At 32.7% G+C, this 19,252-nt stretch overlaps 3 protein-coding genes across 3 annotated transcripts in view; 1 reads left to right on the forward strand and 2 right to left on the reverse strand.

The window, feature by feature from the left end:
- Positions 1 to 14,430, forward strand: part of LOC139493966 (epidermal growth factor-like protein) — a 41,531-nt gene extending 27,101 nt beyond the window's left edge. The window contains exons 6-10 of the mRNA XM_071282135.1: positions 9,666 to 9,788; positions 10,625 to 10,717; positions 11,890 to 11,994; positions 13,233 to 13,358; positions 14,219 to 14,430. Coding sequence (XP_071138236.1) covers positions 9,666 to 9,788; positions 10,625 to 10,717; positions 11,890 to 11,994; positions 13,233 to 13,358; positions 14,219 to 14,373 — 602 coding nt within the window. The 3' untranslated portion in view covers positions 14,374 to 14,430. The remainder of the gene's footprint in view (positions 1 to 9,665; positions 9,789 to 10,624; positions 10,718 to 11,889; positions 11,995 to 13,232; positions 13,359 to 14,218) is intronic.
- Positions 107 to 3,737, reverse strand: LOC139495114 (uncharacterized). The gene is made up of 3 exons (XM_071283270.1): positions 3,296 to 3,737; positions 941 to 1,108; positions 107 to 383 (listed from the first exon to the last, which is right to left on the reverse strand). The coding sequence occupies exons 1-3, from the start codon at positions 3,492 to 3,494 to the stop codon at positions 235 to 237; spliced, it is 516 nt and encodes a 171-aa protein (XP_071139371.1). The 5' UTR covers positions 3,495 to 3,737; the 3' UTR covers positions 107 to 234.
- LOC139495106 (uncharacterized) lies at positions 4,316 to 6,701 on the reverse strand. Its single transcript, XM_071283261.1, has 3 exons — positions 6,553 to 6,701; positions 5,761 to 6,092; positions 4,316 to 5,095 (listed from the first exon to the last, which is right to left on the reverse strand). Exons 1-3 carry the CDS (start codon positions 6,562 to 6,564, stop codon positions 4,333 to 4,335), a joined length of 1,107 nt encoding a protein of 368 aa, XP_071139362.1. The 5' UTR covers positions 6,565 to 6,701; the 3' UTR covers positions 4,316 to 4,332.
- Positions 14,431 to 19,252: the final 4,822 nt, after the last annotated feature.

Here is a 19,252-nt window from a genome sequence, read left to right on the forward strand (position 1 = left end):
AATCGAAAAGAATAATGTATTCCACTTGAAATTGAATTAAATTAATTTTGTTAAATTATCAGAGTTCTGATAAAAGTGATTTTATGGCTACTGGTAATCTGTACTGCAATAGTGTGCATAAAACTACAAAATAACTAACAAATAACATTTTAACTTTCAATAACAATTTCAGAAATTATACAAAATACAAAAGCCTTTAAAAAAATCTAATGTTCAACAATGGAAACTTCTGAATTACCAGTCATCAATTTTGTGACATTCATCAATGACAATTGCGCCAACTTTTCCCTCCAATGCTCGTAACAATTTAACACCATTTTCTGCAACTAACAGTCCCTCAGGGTGTGTCAGAATGATACTGGCACTAAGTGATTCCTGTATGACTATATTATATACATAGATAAGTAATTTGTTCAGTTTGAGAAGTAAGGGCTTGACCTCAAAGGGATTCGATCCCATGCATCACGCAACCCTTCAATGTACATCAATGCCAATATCCATTTAAAAATGAAGATAAAGGCACCAATATGAGGAGAATCTTTTTCACTTTTGAGTATTTAATATTTCTTTAATAATACAGTAATAAATGTGAAAATTTTCTTAGTTTCTCAGACAGTTGATTTGTCATTAATCAAGTTAATGTTTCATTTCGGCAGAAAAAGATAAACCTCAATTATAATAAAGAGGTCTTTCCCATACTGAACTTATTACAGAAAATAAACTCAAATTATTAAAGTTATTTTAACATTTACATTCAGAATTGCTATAATGAAAACATTATAAAATAATTCCTTCTTATTCAGAATCAGGTATTGTTTAGAAACAAATGCAAAAAAGTATATGTTGCCTTCTTGATGTTATTGTTTTATGCTACATTTTGTATATTGTTTGGTTGCTATATATTCATCATGTACATATTGATAATACCATGAATACATACCATTTTCACAGCTGTCTTTGTTGTTCTCAATGATCTGGCACTTCTGGCTAAGCTGAACAACCTTAACATTAATCTTGTTCAATTTTTTACATTGATCTTCCATAATGGCATTTAGAGGAGACACCACCAATACCTTATTCTGCACTCTTCCAAGGTCTTCAAATATTTCTTTAAAAAATATAAACATTCAGAGATATACAACTGCAAGTAATATTTTTTGTATGTAGAATCTGTTGGCAGTTTGCATGAACTAACCCCATTGGAAAAAATCTATAGAGCTTAATCATTATTATTATTATTATTATTATTATTCAGAAGCATACATTTTAGTAGCCCAGAGCCCCTATCAAATATGTGAGCTGTAGTCACAATAGTTGTCCATATTTTTGATTTATCATATTGATGATTCAAAATAAAATTTGCTTAGTTTCAAGATGTCCCCAAAATTGCTTGGTCTTGTGTAAGAGAGGTTGGCTGAATCGCTAAAATACCAAAGAGATAATAAAATTCCAACAATTCAAAAATGAACTGAAAATACAATGGCTAAAACATGAAATGCAAAATTGACAAACAACAGTTACATGTATATCAAAAACACAAGATAGAACCTACACAGAACACCAGCCTAACAAAAACTGGTGGTGATCTAAGGTGCCCAGGAAAGGTAAGCAAATCCTGCTCCACGTATGGCATCCAATGTGGTTATACTTGGATACAAACAAAAATATGGAAACAATTATTCAGTATATCTATCAAATCCTGTTACAGGAAGCACTCTTACAGTTAGGTGTGTACATGTATTTTCCCATTTTGGCACCTGTGGATTTTTGAAATAAGAGAGCAAGATGCAATAAAATTCTTGTTTGGATATATAGCTGAGGATTAATTTATATGAACATGAAGATTATGTAATGTATGTAATCATGGTAATAGAGGCTGTTTCCTGTATGTCAGTCGGTATTTGCATATCCATACCAAACATTGGTCCAGCATATATTGTAAAGTTCTTTTTCAATTTTTTGGGGGGAACAAACTTTGTGATTATACATGTATATTAAGAAAAATAATGAGGCGAAATAGACCCATTTTTTATTTGATCATGTCATAAGGTAGATTACTGTCAAGAGTTTCTGAAAAGGAAACGCTCAAAGGCATTGTAATTCTAGTTCAGTTCAAAATTGAAATTTTATGGGGTATATGTGACATTTTCACCCCCTTTTCGCAATATTCCATGGTAAATAAATGCAGAATGTTGCTATGAATACACATAGAGGAATTATTTTTCACCATTTTAACTTTTGAAAATCTTTGGAAGATACTCATTACATACATATGCACATGTATAAGCTTTCGGGTCGATCCGGCCCCATATCGATCCGGGCCATATTAAAAGTCGATACGGCCCCTCAAAAAAAAAATTTATAAGGATAAGGAATAAAAATAAAGATATATATATTAATTGTAATTCATAAATGTTTATGATTTATTATATACAACCCCGGCCAGGATTTGATTGAATTTAGTGATTACAAGTGGCATTACCTTAGTTCACAATCATCAGACAATTGTTGAATAAACAAACCAATTATAGACTAATGATTTCGTTTATATATACTGTTCAAATTTGTCACAAATTCCTCCATATAGTGAATATAGTTTATTCCTATTTTATTATCGGGCCGGATCGACGTGGGCCGGATCGACTTTGGGCCGGATTGACTTGAGGCCGGATCGGTTTGGGGCCGGAACGACCGGATACCCATGTATAACACAAACAGCTAAGGTTAAAGTATTACAAAGCCAGGAATAGAGAATGATAAAACATTTTGTGGTTCAATTTTAATTTTATTTTCTTACGGTGAATAGTGGAGTGCTACCATTATATAACTAAACCACAAATTAACAGGTTGGGAACAACCCTTCATATATATACTTCTTATATTTAGGGGTACATTTCAATTTTGTTGTAAAAACCCATTTTTGTTACAAAAGGGCACACATCTGTATTTTTGAAGATAAAATAGCCTTGCCCGTGTGACCTCACAATTATTTGAACTCATCTACATTGAATGTTTCCACATTTAAGTTATGTTTTTCTTTTTAATATATTATAAATGATCACTTGCAGACTTGGCCCTTGTCTGAGCCGAGGGACAGTGACTGATTTCAGGCCTGAGCGATTCTTTTTGTTAGGTGGTGTTCCGAACCCGATTTAGGACTGGACAACTATTTAAAAGAGCCGTCAAGATCGAATTATAATAAAAGTTATAGTGTACAAAAATATATATTTCCACGATGTTTCATAATTTGTTTGATTAGTTGAATATAAATAGTTGATGGAATTAATAAACTCACTGGGCAACAAATGGAATATTATACTCTTTCCAAACCCAACAGGCAGATTGACTATAATATTATTTCCCTGGAGAATGTTTTCTATCGAGGAAATTTGTTCATGTTTCAGTGTCAACTGTGGATACAGCTGACATTGTACGTTCCGTATCGTCTCTGTAACATCCATGTTGGATTTGACAAGGGTGAAATAAGTATACATACACCAAAATATATCTCCAGTTTAAAATATCATTTTCTAAAAATTACTGCTAGCTTATATTGTAGTCTTTAAAATCTGTATTCAATTATTAATATAGTATAAAATTCCATACAAATAAAAACAATTTGGACATATTTAATTTTTTTTCAAGAATGTTGAAAAAAACCTACGCTAGCGTTAGGAGTTGGTGGCAGTGGTTAAAGTCAACGTAGCGTAGTAAAGAGGACGTAACCGCTGTTTCGGAGTTCGCTCAAAATCGTTCAAATTTTTTTGTCGCGTTTTTTAATTTCCGGATCTGCGCAGAAATCTACTTCCGTTTCCCGTCTTGTTTACATGAGACTTTGAATAAAATGTATATTTATCAGTCTAAGAAAGGAACTAATACTAATTCATTTAAAAAAAAATGTTTGTTATTAAAAAAACGTTACCTGATGACAGCGTTTCTTTGTTTACATCGAATATGACGTCATAACTTAAATAACGTCACAACTAAAATCCCTAACAACAAAACCAAAATCGGAAACGTTATGACTATGCGCACAGTATTGGTGCTACGTTTGTAACGTCAGAAAACGTTCATCGACGGAACGTTGAGAAAACGTTATTGAAGCCTGTGTCAACGTTTGCATCTAAATCTTTTTTAAGTTTTTTTTTCTTTTGTGTCTACTGTGAGTCAATAAAAATTGCAGTTTACAAATTATAGATTTTGTATGTACGTGTTATTGTTTAAGTATATTAATTGTTGAAGGTTTGAAGTTTGATAAATATTTGAATGATTGAAAGGATAATTTCCATAATGGCGATCGACAAAAAAAGAAACATAATTTATAAATACATTTTATTCGTGGTCTAAGCACCGCAGAATTCGGCCATGCAGAGACTCATTTAAATTGATTACACCATTATCATCAATATCAACCTCTGAACAAAATGTATATAACTTAAACTGTGCTGTTCTTACAAAATACGGCTTGCATTTTTCAAACGCCCTTTGTCCAATCTTTTCATCAGGATATTCATTCTTGAACTGAAGAAATACTTCGGTCTGTGTTTTTTCTAAAATATAACACGAATGAGAGGAATATACATTGGGGCTAATTCTTACTCGTTTGATGTCATTTTTGTTATTTGTTGGTCTGCTGACATTTGATTGAAGCCAGAAATCATGAACAATTCTTTTGGTTTGTTCTGTCAGGGCATCGGATCTGGTTTTCCGAGTCGTGTAAAGAAATGACGAGTGTTCTGAATGCAAGACTTTGGTTCTAATTTTTTTCCCTTTCTGTAAAGTTCTACTATTTACGCCTAATATATTTGCCAAACTTTTCGTTGCTTTCTTTCTATCGGATATATTTTCACCGCTAACAGACGAAGTTAGAATATTTAATGCAGCTTTAGCTTCTCCATTTCTCTTGTGTTTTACCGACGTAATTACATCTTGTATATTACGAATCGCCATTTTTTCTACGCTTTCTTCAAACGAATCGTGAAATTTTTTAACTCCTGGTGATTTTAAAATTCGATTACAGTCAACGTATGCAGAAAGTACAGCCGCTCGTTTATTTGGAGTTATTGGAAGTGCTTGTTTCAATTTTTTGAGTGACCTGGAAAAAAAAGAAGACAGGTCATTTCATTTGAATAAACCCATGATGATTTTTACGAGACATTTACGAAGCTTTTTTTGTATTTATAATTATAGAATGCATAGGGGGGGGGGGGGTCTGATTTAAATTAATGTAGCCTGTATCGCTGTCGTAAGTTTGACTTCCGCTTAAATATGTTACAAAAAAAGGAATGCTCGGTTTGTATGTGATCAGGATTATCCTTATATATAACCTGCAAAACGGAATCCTTGTGTCTATTGATAACAAAACTCTTCCTATGAAAAGGGGAGCTATTTCTTCCCTTGTCTTAATCCACATTCATGTGTATTTGGACTAGTTAATGCTTCTATCTTCGATATACTAAATTTTTATACAAAAAACTATTTAAAGTTACTTTATTTTTATTGTTTTATTTTATTTCAAGAAATGGCATACTGTCAGATCCCCTTTAATGTTCGAGTTTGGTTTAAGATAGATTTCATCCATTTATTTGGTACATGTAGTTATTTTTATTTCATAAATCCCAATTCAAATAAATGCGGTAATAGATGTCTAAGTCCCACAGTACACGGGTAAAAGAATGAGTCTTAAGATTTTGAAGATTCAATTGTTTAGTTGTTAACAATTTGTTGTATGTCATTCTATTTTATTTTCAATTTTTTTACCTCGCTTTATCCATTCTGTTAGAAAATGGGTTTCCCTCGTCACTCTTTGGTGTACTTGTTAAATCAGCACGTATTCCTTTTCTGTAATTATTCATGTAATTCCTTCTGTTCTCCTTCTTGTTATCTTTTTGCAGGTTTTGCTGTTTTCTTCTTTCATTATAAAGTCTTTGTTTAATTGCGCTCTTTGTTTCACTTAGTGCTTTAGTCTTTGATAATTTATTTTTTTTGTAACGGTTTTTTATGTAGCATCTCGCTTTTTGTTCTCTTCTTCTTTTTTCCTTTCTTTCTTTATTTAATCTTATTCTTTCAGTGGTGGTTAAATTTGTTTTGGCCTACAAGAACGTAGTTTATGCATAAAAAATTAAAATGACAAAATAAACGTTACGTTGAAAATCACGGAAAAACGTTACAAGATTGCACGGTAACAAATCAGACTAGACATTTCGATTTTCTAATTATTTTTTTGTCTTTCATTATTTATTCAAAATTCCTTTTATATGAGAAATACTTTTAAAAACACATTACGAAAACAATACATAAATTAAAGAATAAGATACACAATTGATTTATATTTACATTCGAATCGAAAACATCTTTACGAAAACGTACATAATTTGTGCATTTAGCACACGGTAACAAAATGGACTAGACAAGCAAAAAGTTAAAATTTGATTAGAAAATTCCACTTCCAAACCATATTTTTGTACTATTTGTAAACGGTATTAAAAGCACATTAAGCATATATGTTTTTTTTTTCGTTTATATATTATTACATTCTATCAAATTTCTTACCGTAGAATCCATTGTATTTTTTTTCCCTATTTCATATGTCTTGTTACATCATCTTTTGAACATTTCAATGCATCTTCTAACTCGCATATTTGAAAAAAATGCCCAAAACGTCGGATGACGTCATAGAGAATTGTGCTAAAATTTCGCATAGCATTTCCCGCTTTGCGTGCAATATTAAGATTTTCTGATTCAAATTACTAAAAAAACTCGATTTCCATGTTACAAGTTACGCTCATATTTTTTGACGTTTTTTTCCCTTTAGGGTTATTTGATTTAATTTTATGTTATAATTTTACTATTTCAAAGATATTACTATAAAACTATAGTCTTTTAGACATTACATATCATACCAGTTTTCATTTATTCTAAAAGACATGCTCAAATTAGGAAGAAAAAACGCGGAACTAGTAGGGTTCACCAATACTGTGCGTAACGTCTATGGTATTTCCGTTTCTCTTTTTAACATTGTTGATTTAAAAAAAAAATCATAGACTTCGTCCCCATTCACAGGTAATGCCTGCCTCATATTAAGATTCTACCAATGTATCATACATGTAACATCCGGTTTAAGAAATAAGTTTCTTTTATATGAGGACGAAGTCCCAAATTACGGTAGAAAAGGGAAAAAATGGAAAAAATTCTGGAAAATTTCCCGAAATTATCATTCTACTAATGAACTCAAAATTATTAACTTTTTTCAGACTTTTTTAAATCCACTCATCTGCGCAGAAATCTACTTCCTTTTCCGGTCTTGTTGACATGACGCTTTGAATAATATTTATATTGATCAGATTACAAAAATTATCGGAAGGAACTCAATACCAATTAATTTTTAATAATTGTTTGATATGAAAAAAAATGTTACCTGATGACAGCATTTCTTTGTTTACATTGAATATGACGTCATAACTTAAATAATGTCACAACTAAATCCCTAACAGAACCAAAATCGGAAACGTTACGGTATTTTCGTTTCTTTTATTGAAATGTTTGAATTAAAAAAAAATCATACAGATTTCGTCACCATTAACAGGTAATGCCTGCCTCATATCAACGCTGCATATATTCGTACCTGGCCTGAGGAATAAAACTAAACTTAATTGATTTTTTATTATTTGTCCAGTTTTTTGTGAATTGGGCAGTTGGTTAAAATTTGTAGAAAAAACGAAGTTATATCTTTTACATAGAGAAAGGAGCTATGTTATGATATCAAATTACATATGTTACACTGTACTTGTATAAATTGTTTTATATAACTTAAAGATTAATAAATTATCGCTTTAAAAAAAATCAACATATGATAATTAGCTTTTTCGTGAATATCAAAAGTTATAGAAATTCTTTAATATTGCAATATACAATGTAATCATAAGTAATCACAAGTAATCATGATTACTTTCAAGAAAAGTAATCGAATGTAATCAATTACATTTGAAATAAGGTTTCTCTTATGGTTGGGGCCTGTTATCTAACTTCCACGTGAATAGATATTTTTCGTATCACACCGTACGGAGTGTGATATGAAAAAGTGATATAAAAATTACGTTAATTTGATTGGCTTATCTCGTAAATTTCCAATATTTTCATTGGCCGTTGATCAGGTCATTATTCACTGGAAAAGGTCATGCCGGGACTACCTTTTTTCTTGACAACTGATTGTTTTCTTCGAGTTTTCGCGATTTTCGTCTGCTTTATCGTCTGCATTATCTAATATATGTATGACACAATCATTAAAGTTTTTTACTGTTCAACCGCATTTTTCTTTCATTCTATATTCTGTAAACTGCCATGCTCTCTCGTCTTTCATTGATAAAATTATAAGAGATCAGTCCGCGCATACTTAGCAACTGACAGATGACGCCCGTAGCAAGAACTCTCGCCACGAAAATAATCTTAAAAACATTTGTTTTTTACCATACGTTTTACAGCTTGTGATAATTCAATATCGTTTGAATTAAACTGAGTCATCTCATTTTTAAATATAAAATCATCCTTGAGCGAATAAAATAAAACCATATTAGTTCAAAAAGTATACAGATCAGTACGCGTTGCAAAGAAAAACGGCCGTAGCAACACAACTCGCAACAAATAGGCCACGCACATACAACTTTTTGCCATAAGATAAATAGGTTTATCATATACTTAGCATTAATATGATAGCTTTTGCATATGTGTAATGGGCGGAAATGCACAAGCCATATCTTCCCATCCGGGCTGATAACCCATATCAAGTGCCTCTCGTGCAAAAAACCCATATCAGTGCCTCTCGTGCAAGTTACTTCCGGTGTTTCCGGTATCGGTTGTTTACTTTTCTATTGTGACGTCAGATATTTTTTTATGACGACGTCAAAATTAACGGGAACTTTTATGGGGATAGTTTAGTACTTGCTAACAAATGCCATTGTCAATTATGAATCATTTTATAGTACAACAAACATGGATTAGTAATGATCGTAAACTTTTCCAAATTTTCAATGTTTCAAAATGCCTCTATAGGAAATGTTAACATACATATATATATAAGGAGGTAGTGATGCTGTTGTTGGACAATTATAGTATATTTGATTCATAATTTATTTTCTTTATAAAGTTTTTGACTGTTTTAGTTATTGCATTTGTTTATTTGCCTTACATAAAACTATTGTCGGAAGTATATGATAAAGTGATTAATACATGGCCTTTTCCATATCAGCCTGGGTATCATCCCTCGACCCATATCAGCACCTCGACTCCGTCTCGGGCTGATATGGGGGTCTCTGGATGATACCCAGGCTGATATGGAAAAGGCCAAGTATTAATCTCTATTTAACAACTTGTGAGAATTAGATATCGCTTGATATCAACTCTCGTTATTTAATTTCAATAATAATAAACTCGCCATAGGCTCGTTTATTATTATTGAAATTAAATAACTCGAGTTGATACCAGTCGATATCTAATTCTCACTCGTTATGAAACCTATAAGTAATTGTAATGTAATCGATAACATTTTATAAGCAAAGTAATTGTAATTTAATCAATTACATTTTAAATTAATCGACCTCATCCTTGCAGGCTGAGGTCTGTTGTTTTTTTTGTATCTCATATCATTCATATTTATTTTCTTTCTGCAGGATGTGCAGGTAATGTTCAGCCAAAACCTTTAACCAGCTGTGGTTCCGGTCAACAAAGATGTCCATCTCAATATCAATGCAACACGCCTCCATTAGGCGGTAGCGGAGTATGCTGTCCATATGGTATGCTCTTCTTTTTGCTAAAAAAATCAACCACACATGCAATGAACTATTACATATATTGAAATTTACAAATATGTTAAACCCCGCCAAATTCATTAAAGGGTCTGTCATAGAATCATTTTCATAACAGCGTGGACAACATCAATACTTATGTTGTTAATACCGGTAATACTGAATCGTTTACCTCTAGCTTGTTTGTCAACGGCTGTCGAAAACAGTGATGGTATGCACTCAGTCAGTTCAATGGACTGTGTTAAAAAGGATCCTAGCTAATTCACATGAATGTGTGATCTTGGATATGTTAGTTTATTTATGTCATTTAAATTTATAATGTGCATATTCTCATTTCTTCAAAAATGTTTTAGACGATTGTGTGGTTCTGTTAAGGTATCGTTTAGTATTAAAAAGAAAGAAGATGTGGTATGATTGTCAATGAGACAACTTTCCACAAGAGACCAAAATGACACAGACATTAACAACTATAGGTCACCGCACGTCCTTCAACAATGAGCAAAGCCCATACCACATAGTCTATATAAAGTGTATTTAGCTATAAAAGGCCCCGATATGACAATGTAAAACAATTCAAACGAGAAAACTAACGGTCTTATTTATATAAAAGAATGAACGAAAAACAAATATGTCACACCTAATAACAGATTCATTCTCTTGAGCAGTTTGCAACTTGGCCCTTTTTTTAACCTTGGTAGCGTACCTGGTATGTTTTATTACAGCACACCAAAAAACCGGTAAATATTTAGAACATATAGTTACTATATATCTTATGTATCAATATCTTGGATGTTTTTATTCTGTCTAATTTTGTTTTGTTTTAGTATGTCCTCAAATAAAATGCAGTCGACCATGTCCAAACGGGTATAAATATGACGTCAATGGATGTCAGACATGTCAATGTCTACCTGGCTCTGGTGAGTTATTGTATGTTCTGTACCTTCCTCCTTTAGTAGGAGCACCCCCATTAGTGAGTTCGTTCCTACAAATTTTGAGATTTGACGGAAAGAGTTATTTGAGGAACAGAATTTAGATGTTATTTGAATAACTTTATATTGAAAAAATCATGTGAATTTCAGGTAAATAATTTAGCTGTTAAACAAATGCAAATATTATCGATAAGGGCAGCAGCGCATATAGTGTTATTGTTCGTCTAGTATCTAGTACAGTGGCGGCCGACTGGCTGCCTAAGAGGGGGCCGCTCCTGTCACGCTTCAGTGATTCTCTATATAATCAACCAATTTTTTTTCTCATAAGGGGGGGCGAGACCCCTGCCCCCCCCCCTAAATCCGCCTCTGTAGTATGCTCTTATTCACTACTGTGTTTCTACATATATGTCTTCTTGAATAAATTCATGTCAATTAATTAATTTGAATCGCCCAATTGAGAATTGATCAAGTTGTAATTGAATAATACGTTGCAATTCAAAAAGACCTTGTTTTCTATTTTAAACTATGAACAATATGGATTGTGCAATCCTCAGTTAGAATTGCTATACGTGGGGTGTGGATGAGGGTTTGCATAATGATGGACAAAACTTGACAAAAACGGAAAAAAAGGCCAATAAGTACAAATGGTAGAGAAAAAAGGCCAAGAAATATTCGCAAAATTTATAAGAATAGATAAAAACGGCTTAAAAATTAATGAACATAGATGTAACAGACTCTAATCCACATCCGACAAAAATGAACAAAAATAGTTTCATGTTTAAAATATTGTTTCAATAACATCAACGGTACCAATTTTCCTGCACCAGATGCGCATTTCGACAATACATGTCTCTTCAGTGATGCTCGTGGATGCGCATTTCGACAATACATGTCTCTTAAGTGATGATCGTGGCCAAAATATTTGAAATCAACAATATATAAAAGATGAAGAGCTATAATCCAAAAGGTCCAAAAAGTATAGCCGAATCCGTCGTAAAAAATACTAGAAAAAAATATTGATAATTCTCTGTAGTGGGGCCCGAAAGCATACAAACAGAAATCAGTTTTCCAAAAACAAACACAATACTTCTATTGAATTACATTTAATTGAATAAAAAGTACTCTAAATTTCTATATATTACATATCTATATTCCTATAGCTTGTGAAAAGGACACACCTCACGGGTCATGTAGACTTGGACCATTTCCCAGTACACCGTGTCCAGCGGGATCATACTGTAAAGATCCATACTGCTGTAGAATTCGTAAGTATTTGTTTTCGCACATGAAATTATCAATGTTCATGAAAGCATTATACATTTACAATAAGATTTATCAATGAGTCTTAAATGTATGTAGACTAAAGGCGCATCATAGTTCTGATACCTTCGATAACTTTTAGGATATACCGAGTGCGCTCCCTGTAAAGAGGTTTCCCTTTTTCAAACTTCCATCCGTCTTTTCTCAATTTTATAAACAAAATATTTGAAAATAAACGTTACCAAACGTTAAAATTGAGAATGGAAATGGGGAATGTGCCAAAGAGACAACAACCTGACCATAGAATAAAACAACAGCAGAAGGTTACCAACAGGTCTTCAATGTAGCGAGAAATTCCCGCACCCGGAGGCGTCCTTCAACTGGCCCCTAAACAAATATATACTAGTTCAGTGATAATGAACGCCATACTAATTTCCAAATTGTACATGCCTGCAAGGAAAGAAAAATCACAAAAATACTGCACTCGGAGGAAAGTTCAAAACGGAAAGTCCATAATCAAATGGCAAAACCAATATAACGGAATTTCGTGACCGGCTGACATTTTTCAAAAAAATATTGTGAAAACTAAAACTAAATTAGAAGCCACCTTTGGATCACCTCTTGACGCAAGAGCACTAGTAATATATGTGTTCATTCAATCCTGGTACACTATAAGAAAATATAGTTTCCATCTTACTTTCATTGAAAAAGTTGAAATCTACGGAAGCCTTTTAGGGCGGTGACAATTTACTTTTTTACAATTTGATATAACAAATTATTAATTTGATATAACAGATTGTCAATTTGATATAACAAATTATTAATTTGATATAACAAATTATTAATTTGATATAACAAATTATTAATTTGATATAACAAATTATCAATTTGATATCACAGATTTTCAATTTTGATCATAACAGAGTATCAATTTTGATATATAACAGAGTATCAATTTTGATATATAACAGAGTATCAATTTGATATAACAGATGTATTATATCAAATTGTAAAATGTAAATTAACATGGCCCTAAAAGGCTTCCGTAGAAAATCAATCTGTCCTCTGCAATAGGTTGAATAATCATCCCCAGATTTCAGGAAATAAGCTTAAAGCCTAAAAAAAATCAGGTGATAACATTATGCCTAGGCGTTAGCTTATTGCCTCTAACACACACATACATACATAAATACATATTAAACAGGGTTATAAAGTAAATTAGTTATCTATTGTATATTAATAGCATGCAAATTTGGCGTTCCCCATCCATCAATTTCCTGTGGAATGGTTATCGGCTCCAACAATTGTCCAGCTGGATACAGTTGCCTAGCCGGACCAGCTGATGAATACTTTGCTTGCTGTCCTGACGGTAATCAATCTTTTTTAACTTTTGACTATTTTTTATGCGAGTGGATTTCTTTACATGGCGAGCATGGTCCGCGTCATGAACTTTTTACAAAATATCTTAACTTGAATCTTTGCAATGAATAAGCATCACACTTAGTAACATCATTTGGATATCATATATAAATATTCTGCTTTCAGAGTTCCTGATAAAGGTGTAAAGTACTTCGGACTCATCAAATTGTTAAAGTTTTGTTTTCATTGGTATTCGGGAATATTATATCTTAGTTGTATTTGGCAAATTCTTTTAGAATGATTTGCGCTCAATACTCTTCATCTTCGTACTTTATTTGGTCTTTTAACTTTTTGTATTTGAGCTTCCCTGATTGGTCCGTTGTAGACGAAACGCGTATATGGCTTACAAAACTATAGGCCTGGGGTCAGTTTCACGAAATACTTACAGCTAAGATTGATCATAAGTATACTGAATTGTTCATGACTTACGACCAATCTAAGTCGTAAGTACTTTTGTGAAATAGACTCCTGGTATCTAAGATGAAATTTTGGTACCATATCTATTGTTTCAATCCACGTCTGAAAAGGGACCGCGGTTGCTTTGAATATAACATACATAGCACCTCAACTATAGATATAATGGTTACGTATTCTCAGCATTCAAGTGCAATATATTAGTCAAGTCATTTGAGTTGCTAAGTACATATATATATATATACTTAGTCTAGTAGTTGTCAAGTATTTCGTCACTATAAGACATTAACTTCTTGTTTGGATACTTTTAATTACGTTTAGGGGTATGGAAAGTACGACAACACGTGCACTCTTGCTGTATTGTGTCTTATATAATCAATACGGTTTTTTTTGTAGAAAATAAGCCAACGCCAGACAAATGTCCGAAAGATAGATACCCTAAGTCAAAATGTTATGTCAGACGAAGCTGTAAAAACGATTCATCTTGCCGTGGGAATAAGAAATGTTGCAAACAAGGCTGTCAATATAAATGTGTAGCTCCTGTATACTGATGAATAGTACAGAAATAAAATGTTTGAGCGTTTGATTTTCTCGGAGTTCAGAATTTTTGTGATTTTACTTTTTACAATATGTTTTGTTTATCCTTTAATTTTAAAATTCATGTTTTGATATGGAACAGGATCTGCTTACCCGAAGCAACAGAGATCTCTCCCGCTTTCTTTAAGATGGGAAGGGGGGCTGGGGGTTCGTGTTGCTCAGTTTGTAGTTTTTTTCTGTTTGGGTGATGTTGTTTGGCCTTTTCTTTTTTAGCCACGGAACACATTTTGCAATTACTAGTATACAAGAGAAGTGAGAGAAATGAAAATATAGAAATTTCATTTTCCTTAAATTGTGAGGGTCTGAATGGTATTGCAAAAAGGTAGGACAGAAAGTCACAGAAGAAGAGTCACGGACTGTTGGTCGATCGGACGGTATCAGGTCCGTTCGTTCCCAAAACACAATCGCACCCCACATGTTCGTCCCTTGTGTACGTTCGCGCCTTATTGTTAGTCTCCGAGGGTATGGTAAACTGAGTAGTCCGTGCTTCGGTACTCCTGATATGTTTTATTACAAAATTGTGCTAAATTTTCCGTTGATATGCCTAAAATAAGAAATTATTAAGAAACTGAGTTGACCTCAGATGAATTTATATATATAAAAAAATGTGGTATGATTGCCAAGGAGACAACTCTCCACAAGAGACCAAATAACACAGAAATTAACAACTGTTGACTATTTCAAGATCCTTTTCGGTCACATATAGTCTAGGTTCTTGGCTGCCAAATGGTTTCTTTTTTTCAATACATCTAGTTTTTTTTTTATTTGTTACCACGAATTATCAAAGATTATTATATATGGTAAATATACAATATGTACAGAAAAACTAGCGCAATTTGGGAAAAAAATATTTAATCGCAAATAATACATCTTGAAAATAGCTATTGGTGCAAAATAACTTGTGCAAAAAAAATCTATATGATTTTCAAATAAAAAAAAATGTCTCTACTATATGTCTGTCATCAAAACCAAGTACAAAGCACACGTTTCACTTCATGTCCAAAACTATTTACGGTTGATAACCACTTCCCCAATATAAATATTTAAGTACAAATAACCTGTCTTTTTGTATAATAATAAGTGAACATGGTGAAGACAATACATTTTTATCTTTATTGTGAGAATTTCTTACGCTTTTCTTACACAAAGTTTACTAAGGGAGCTACCATTTGATTTTTATGGGGGGGCTAGGATGAAAAATTAACATAATTAAGAATAAGTTTCATCATAAAAGATCAAGTAAGGATTCAGTTTTATCCAATATTTTTTTTTTGTCTTTATAAATTATTGGGGGTAAATACATATATTGAATGAAAGAGTAGATCAATGAACTTGACTTTTCTTGACAATGTTTTGATTTCTATCATAGTACAACAAATATAGACTCTTTTTGAAAGACATTAGTGACCGTCCTTGATGTTTAAGGGCGTAGACTACATCAATGGCGGTGACAGTCTTTCTCTTTGCGTACCCAGTGTATGCAGCAGCATCTTGGATAAGCTTTCTAAGAAAGACTTTCAGGATATCACGTATTACCATACATAGACGAGACCTGAGATACGTTTGACACCACCTCTTCTTGCTAGACGACGGATGTCGTATCTGGTGATATCTTGGACCGCGTCATGCAGGTAAACGGACAGAAAGTCACAGGACAAAAAGTCACAGGACATAAAGTCACAAATTTGATAGGACAAAAAGTCACAAATATTTTTTTGACAATGGTTTAAATATATTTTGAAATATTTTGTTTTTACTACGTTTCTTTATTTTTAAGTTGAGGAAATTGCTCATAAACCTTGATAAATGAAAATGTATTAAATTTTAATCATGCAAAGGATATATTCATTGGCAAAATGAAGCCATTTAAGTGCCAAGCCACTTTGACATTTTGTTTTTATAACAATTAGTTGATCATTATTGATATTTATTGAATAAATTTTAATTACAAAGTTGCTTCATATATAAAACTTCTAGAAAAATACCCCAAAAATATTTTCAAAATAAATGTTTTCTTGCTAAAGAAAAATAATCTCAAAACTGAATTGTGACTTTTTGTCCTGTGAAAAAAAAATAAAACATGACGGAATGAACACGACGTAAGAAAATTTGCTCCGACACAAAAGTAATATTAGTGTATTTAAATGTGGTTCTTGACATTATAGTTGTGCAAATCGATCAGAGATATGATCAGATGATTGACATTTATTCATTTTGATGGGAAAAAAACGCAAGACTAGGAATAATTCATCGAAAACAGGTTTGACCCCACCAAACAAAGCCGCGTCCAAAATGGCGACTCACAATCAAAACATTTCAGATGTTCTCACTCAAGCACACGAATCACTTCACGGATCATATATTGATCAACCAGAAAACACAAACAATATTCAAATGAGTTCTAAAGACCAAACGTTTACATGTAGTCCAAATATTCCACTACAATGTCCGAGCCGGCCGATGTTACAGAGCACCCCCCTCCCGGGTTTACCAAACGGTCCACCACAGCAAATATTGGTGCCAAACTTTTTACCTCCACCTCCACCTTTACCATCAGACATCCCAGCACATCTTTCACAACAAATGATATTCAATAATATCAATGACACTAACCAACGTATCCAACGACTTGAAATGACATTAAATCAAAGGTTAGCAAAGTTAGATATGTTAGATGTGTTAGATGCCAGGCTTGGAAATTTCGAAAGAAATATCTCTTCAATGAAAACAGAAATCGAAAACATTAAAACAGTTCAACAAAATCAATCCAAAATACTACAAAATGAAGAACAGCATCATCATAATGTTGAAGAAAGGGTCAGACAGTTAGAACAAAATAATATGGGTCTTGAAAGGGAAAACTACGAAATTTCGGAAAGACTTCTAGAACTCAAAACCCACTCAATGAAATACAATTTAATTTTTGCTGGCATTCCAAATGTTCATGGGTATGAAGAAAACACCGAAAATGTACTTCGTGATTTTCTTAATTACGAGCTGGGTATTGCTGATTCAAATAATGTCTCCTTTCAAAATGTACACAGACTCGGTGAACGACAGGATGGAAAACATAGAAGTATAATTGCGCGTTTCACATCCTATAATGACCACGAAAGAGTTAGAAAAGCTGCAGTCGATAAATTGAAAAATAAACATGAATTTTCAGTGTATCAACAGTACCCACGAGAAATTTACGAGAGACGTAAGCAACTCATACCGAAGCTTAAAGAATTTCAACGTCAGAAGAAGAAAGTCAAACTTGTTTATGATAAGCTATATGTCGACGGCCAGCTCTATAACGAATTTCATCCTCATCAAGAGAATTACACAATACCTGGACAACCGGTGCGCTCGAATAATGAAAGTTAGTACAACACATCAGACAAAAATAAAGGTCATTCTACTGACAATTGTAATCAACTCAAAGTTACCTTTCTAAATGTATGTGGAATTAAGTCGAAATTGTTGAACCCTGATTTTGAACTGCTTATCAAACAATATGATATCTCAATTTTTGTAGAGTCTAAAACTGATGAACTTGACCATTTGAATTTACCAGATGATTATACTTTTGTAGCCAAACACAGAAAAAAATGTAACAAAAAGTCTGGTGGTATAATAATTATTTATAAAAAAAGTTTGTCAACATTTTTGAAATTTTTAAAATCAGAGTCAGAATTTGTTTTATGGGTTGAAATTTTTAAAGACCCTACACAACTTCATAATTTGAACTCTTCTGTTTTACTTGGTTGTTTATATATTCCACCTGAATTTTCTAAATATTCATCAGATGAAGCCTTCACCGAAGTGGAAGAAGAACTGTTAAAATTTTCAAAAAATACTGAAAAAGTTGCTTTGGTCGGCGATTTTAATTCAAGAACCAGAAAATTAAGTGACATTGTTGAAATAGATGAACACTTATTTGAGATCCTAGACATTGATAATGAAGTGACAAACGATCAAAATTTTATGTTATATAATCTTATGACAGAAAAAGGTATTCCTACTGAAAGATTTAGTTTAGACAATACACGTGTCAATAAATATGGTAAAAAACTTGTGGAACTATGTAAACGATGTTCAATTTGTATTGCAAATGGTCGTATTGGTAAAGACAAATGTATTGGTAAAACTACTTGCAAAGATGCAAGCCTCGTTGATTATTTAATTGTATCTCCGCATTTATTTGATGAAATTGTAGATTTTGAAGTAATTGAATTCAATCCCATGTTCTCTGATGTGCATTGTCGATTACATTTTTCGATTGACAGTGCACCTACAGTGGCACTAAAGACAGAACAAAATAATAATAAAGGTAATACTTACATCAAATGGAACCCTCAAAAGGCACCCGAGTTTGAACAGATGCTCAGTGATGACACAGATCAAGTATTACAACAGGTGAACGGTGTGCTCGATCATGTAAATATCGACGATGTCACGCCTGAACAGATTAACGGTATATTGCATGATGTTGGTAGCTCATTGATGAATACCGCATCTTCTGTCTTTGGTTCGAGAAAAAGAAAGCAAGAAAAACGAAGTGATTTTAAACCGTGGTTTAATACTGACTGTAAGATAAAACGTAATGAATTTCACAAAGCCAGGGATTCTTACTCAAAACGCAAGACAACTGAAAATAAAGACTCCATGAATAAAATAGCAAAGGAGTACCGAAAGGTTCTGAACACAAATTTCAAAGATCACTCTGAGAAATGTTCCAATGAGCTTAGGTCTTTATCTAGATCGGACACTAAAACATTCTGGAAAACATTACATAAATATTCTAGTAGGCGAAAAGAAAATCCTGATATAGATATTGAACTATTTTAT

This window comes from Mytilus edulis, chromosome 11 (genome assembly GCF_963676685.1).
Source record: "Mytilus edulis chromosome 11, xbMytEdul2.2, whole genome shotgun sequence".
NCBI lineage: Eukaryota > Metazoa > Mollusca > Bivalvia > Mytilida > Mytilidae > Mytilus > Mytilus edulis.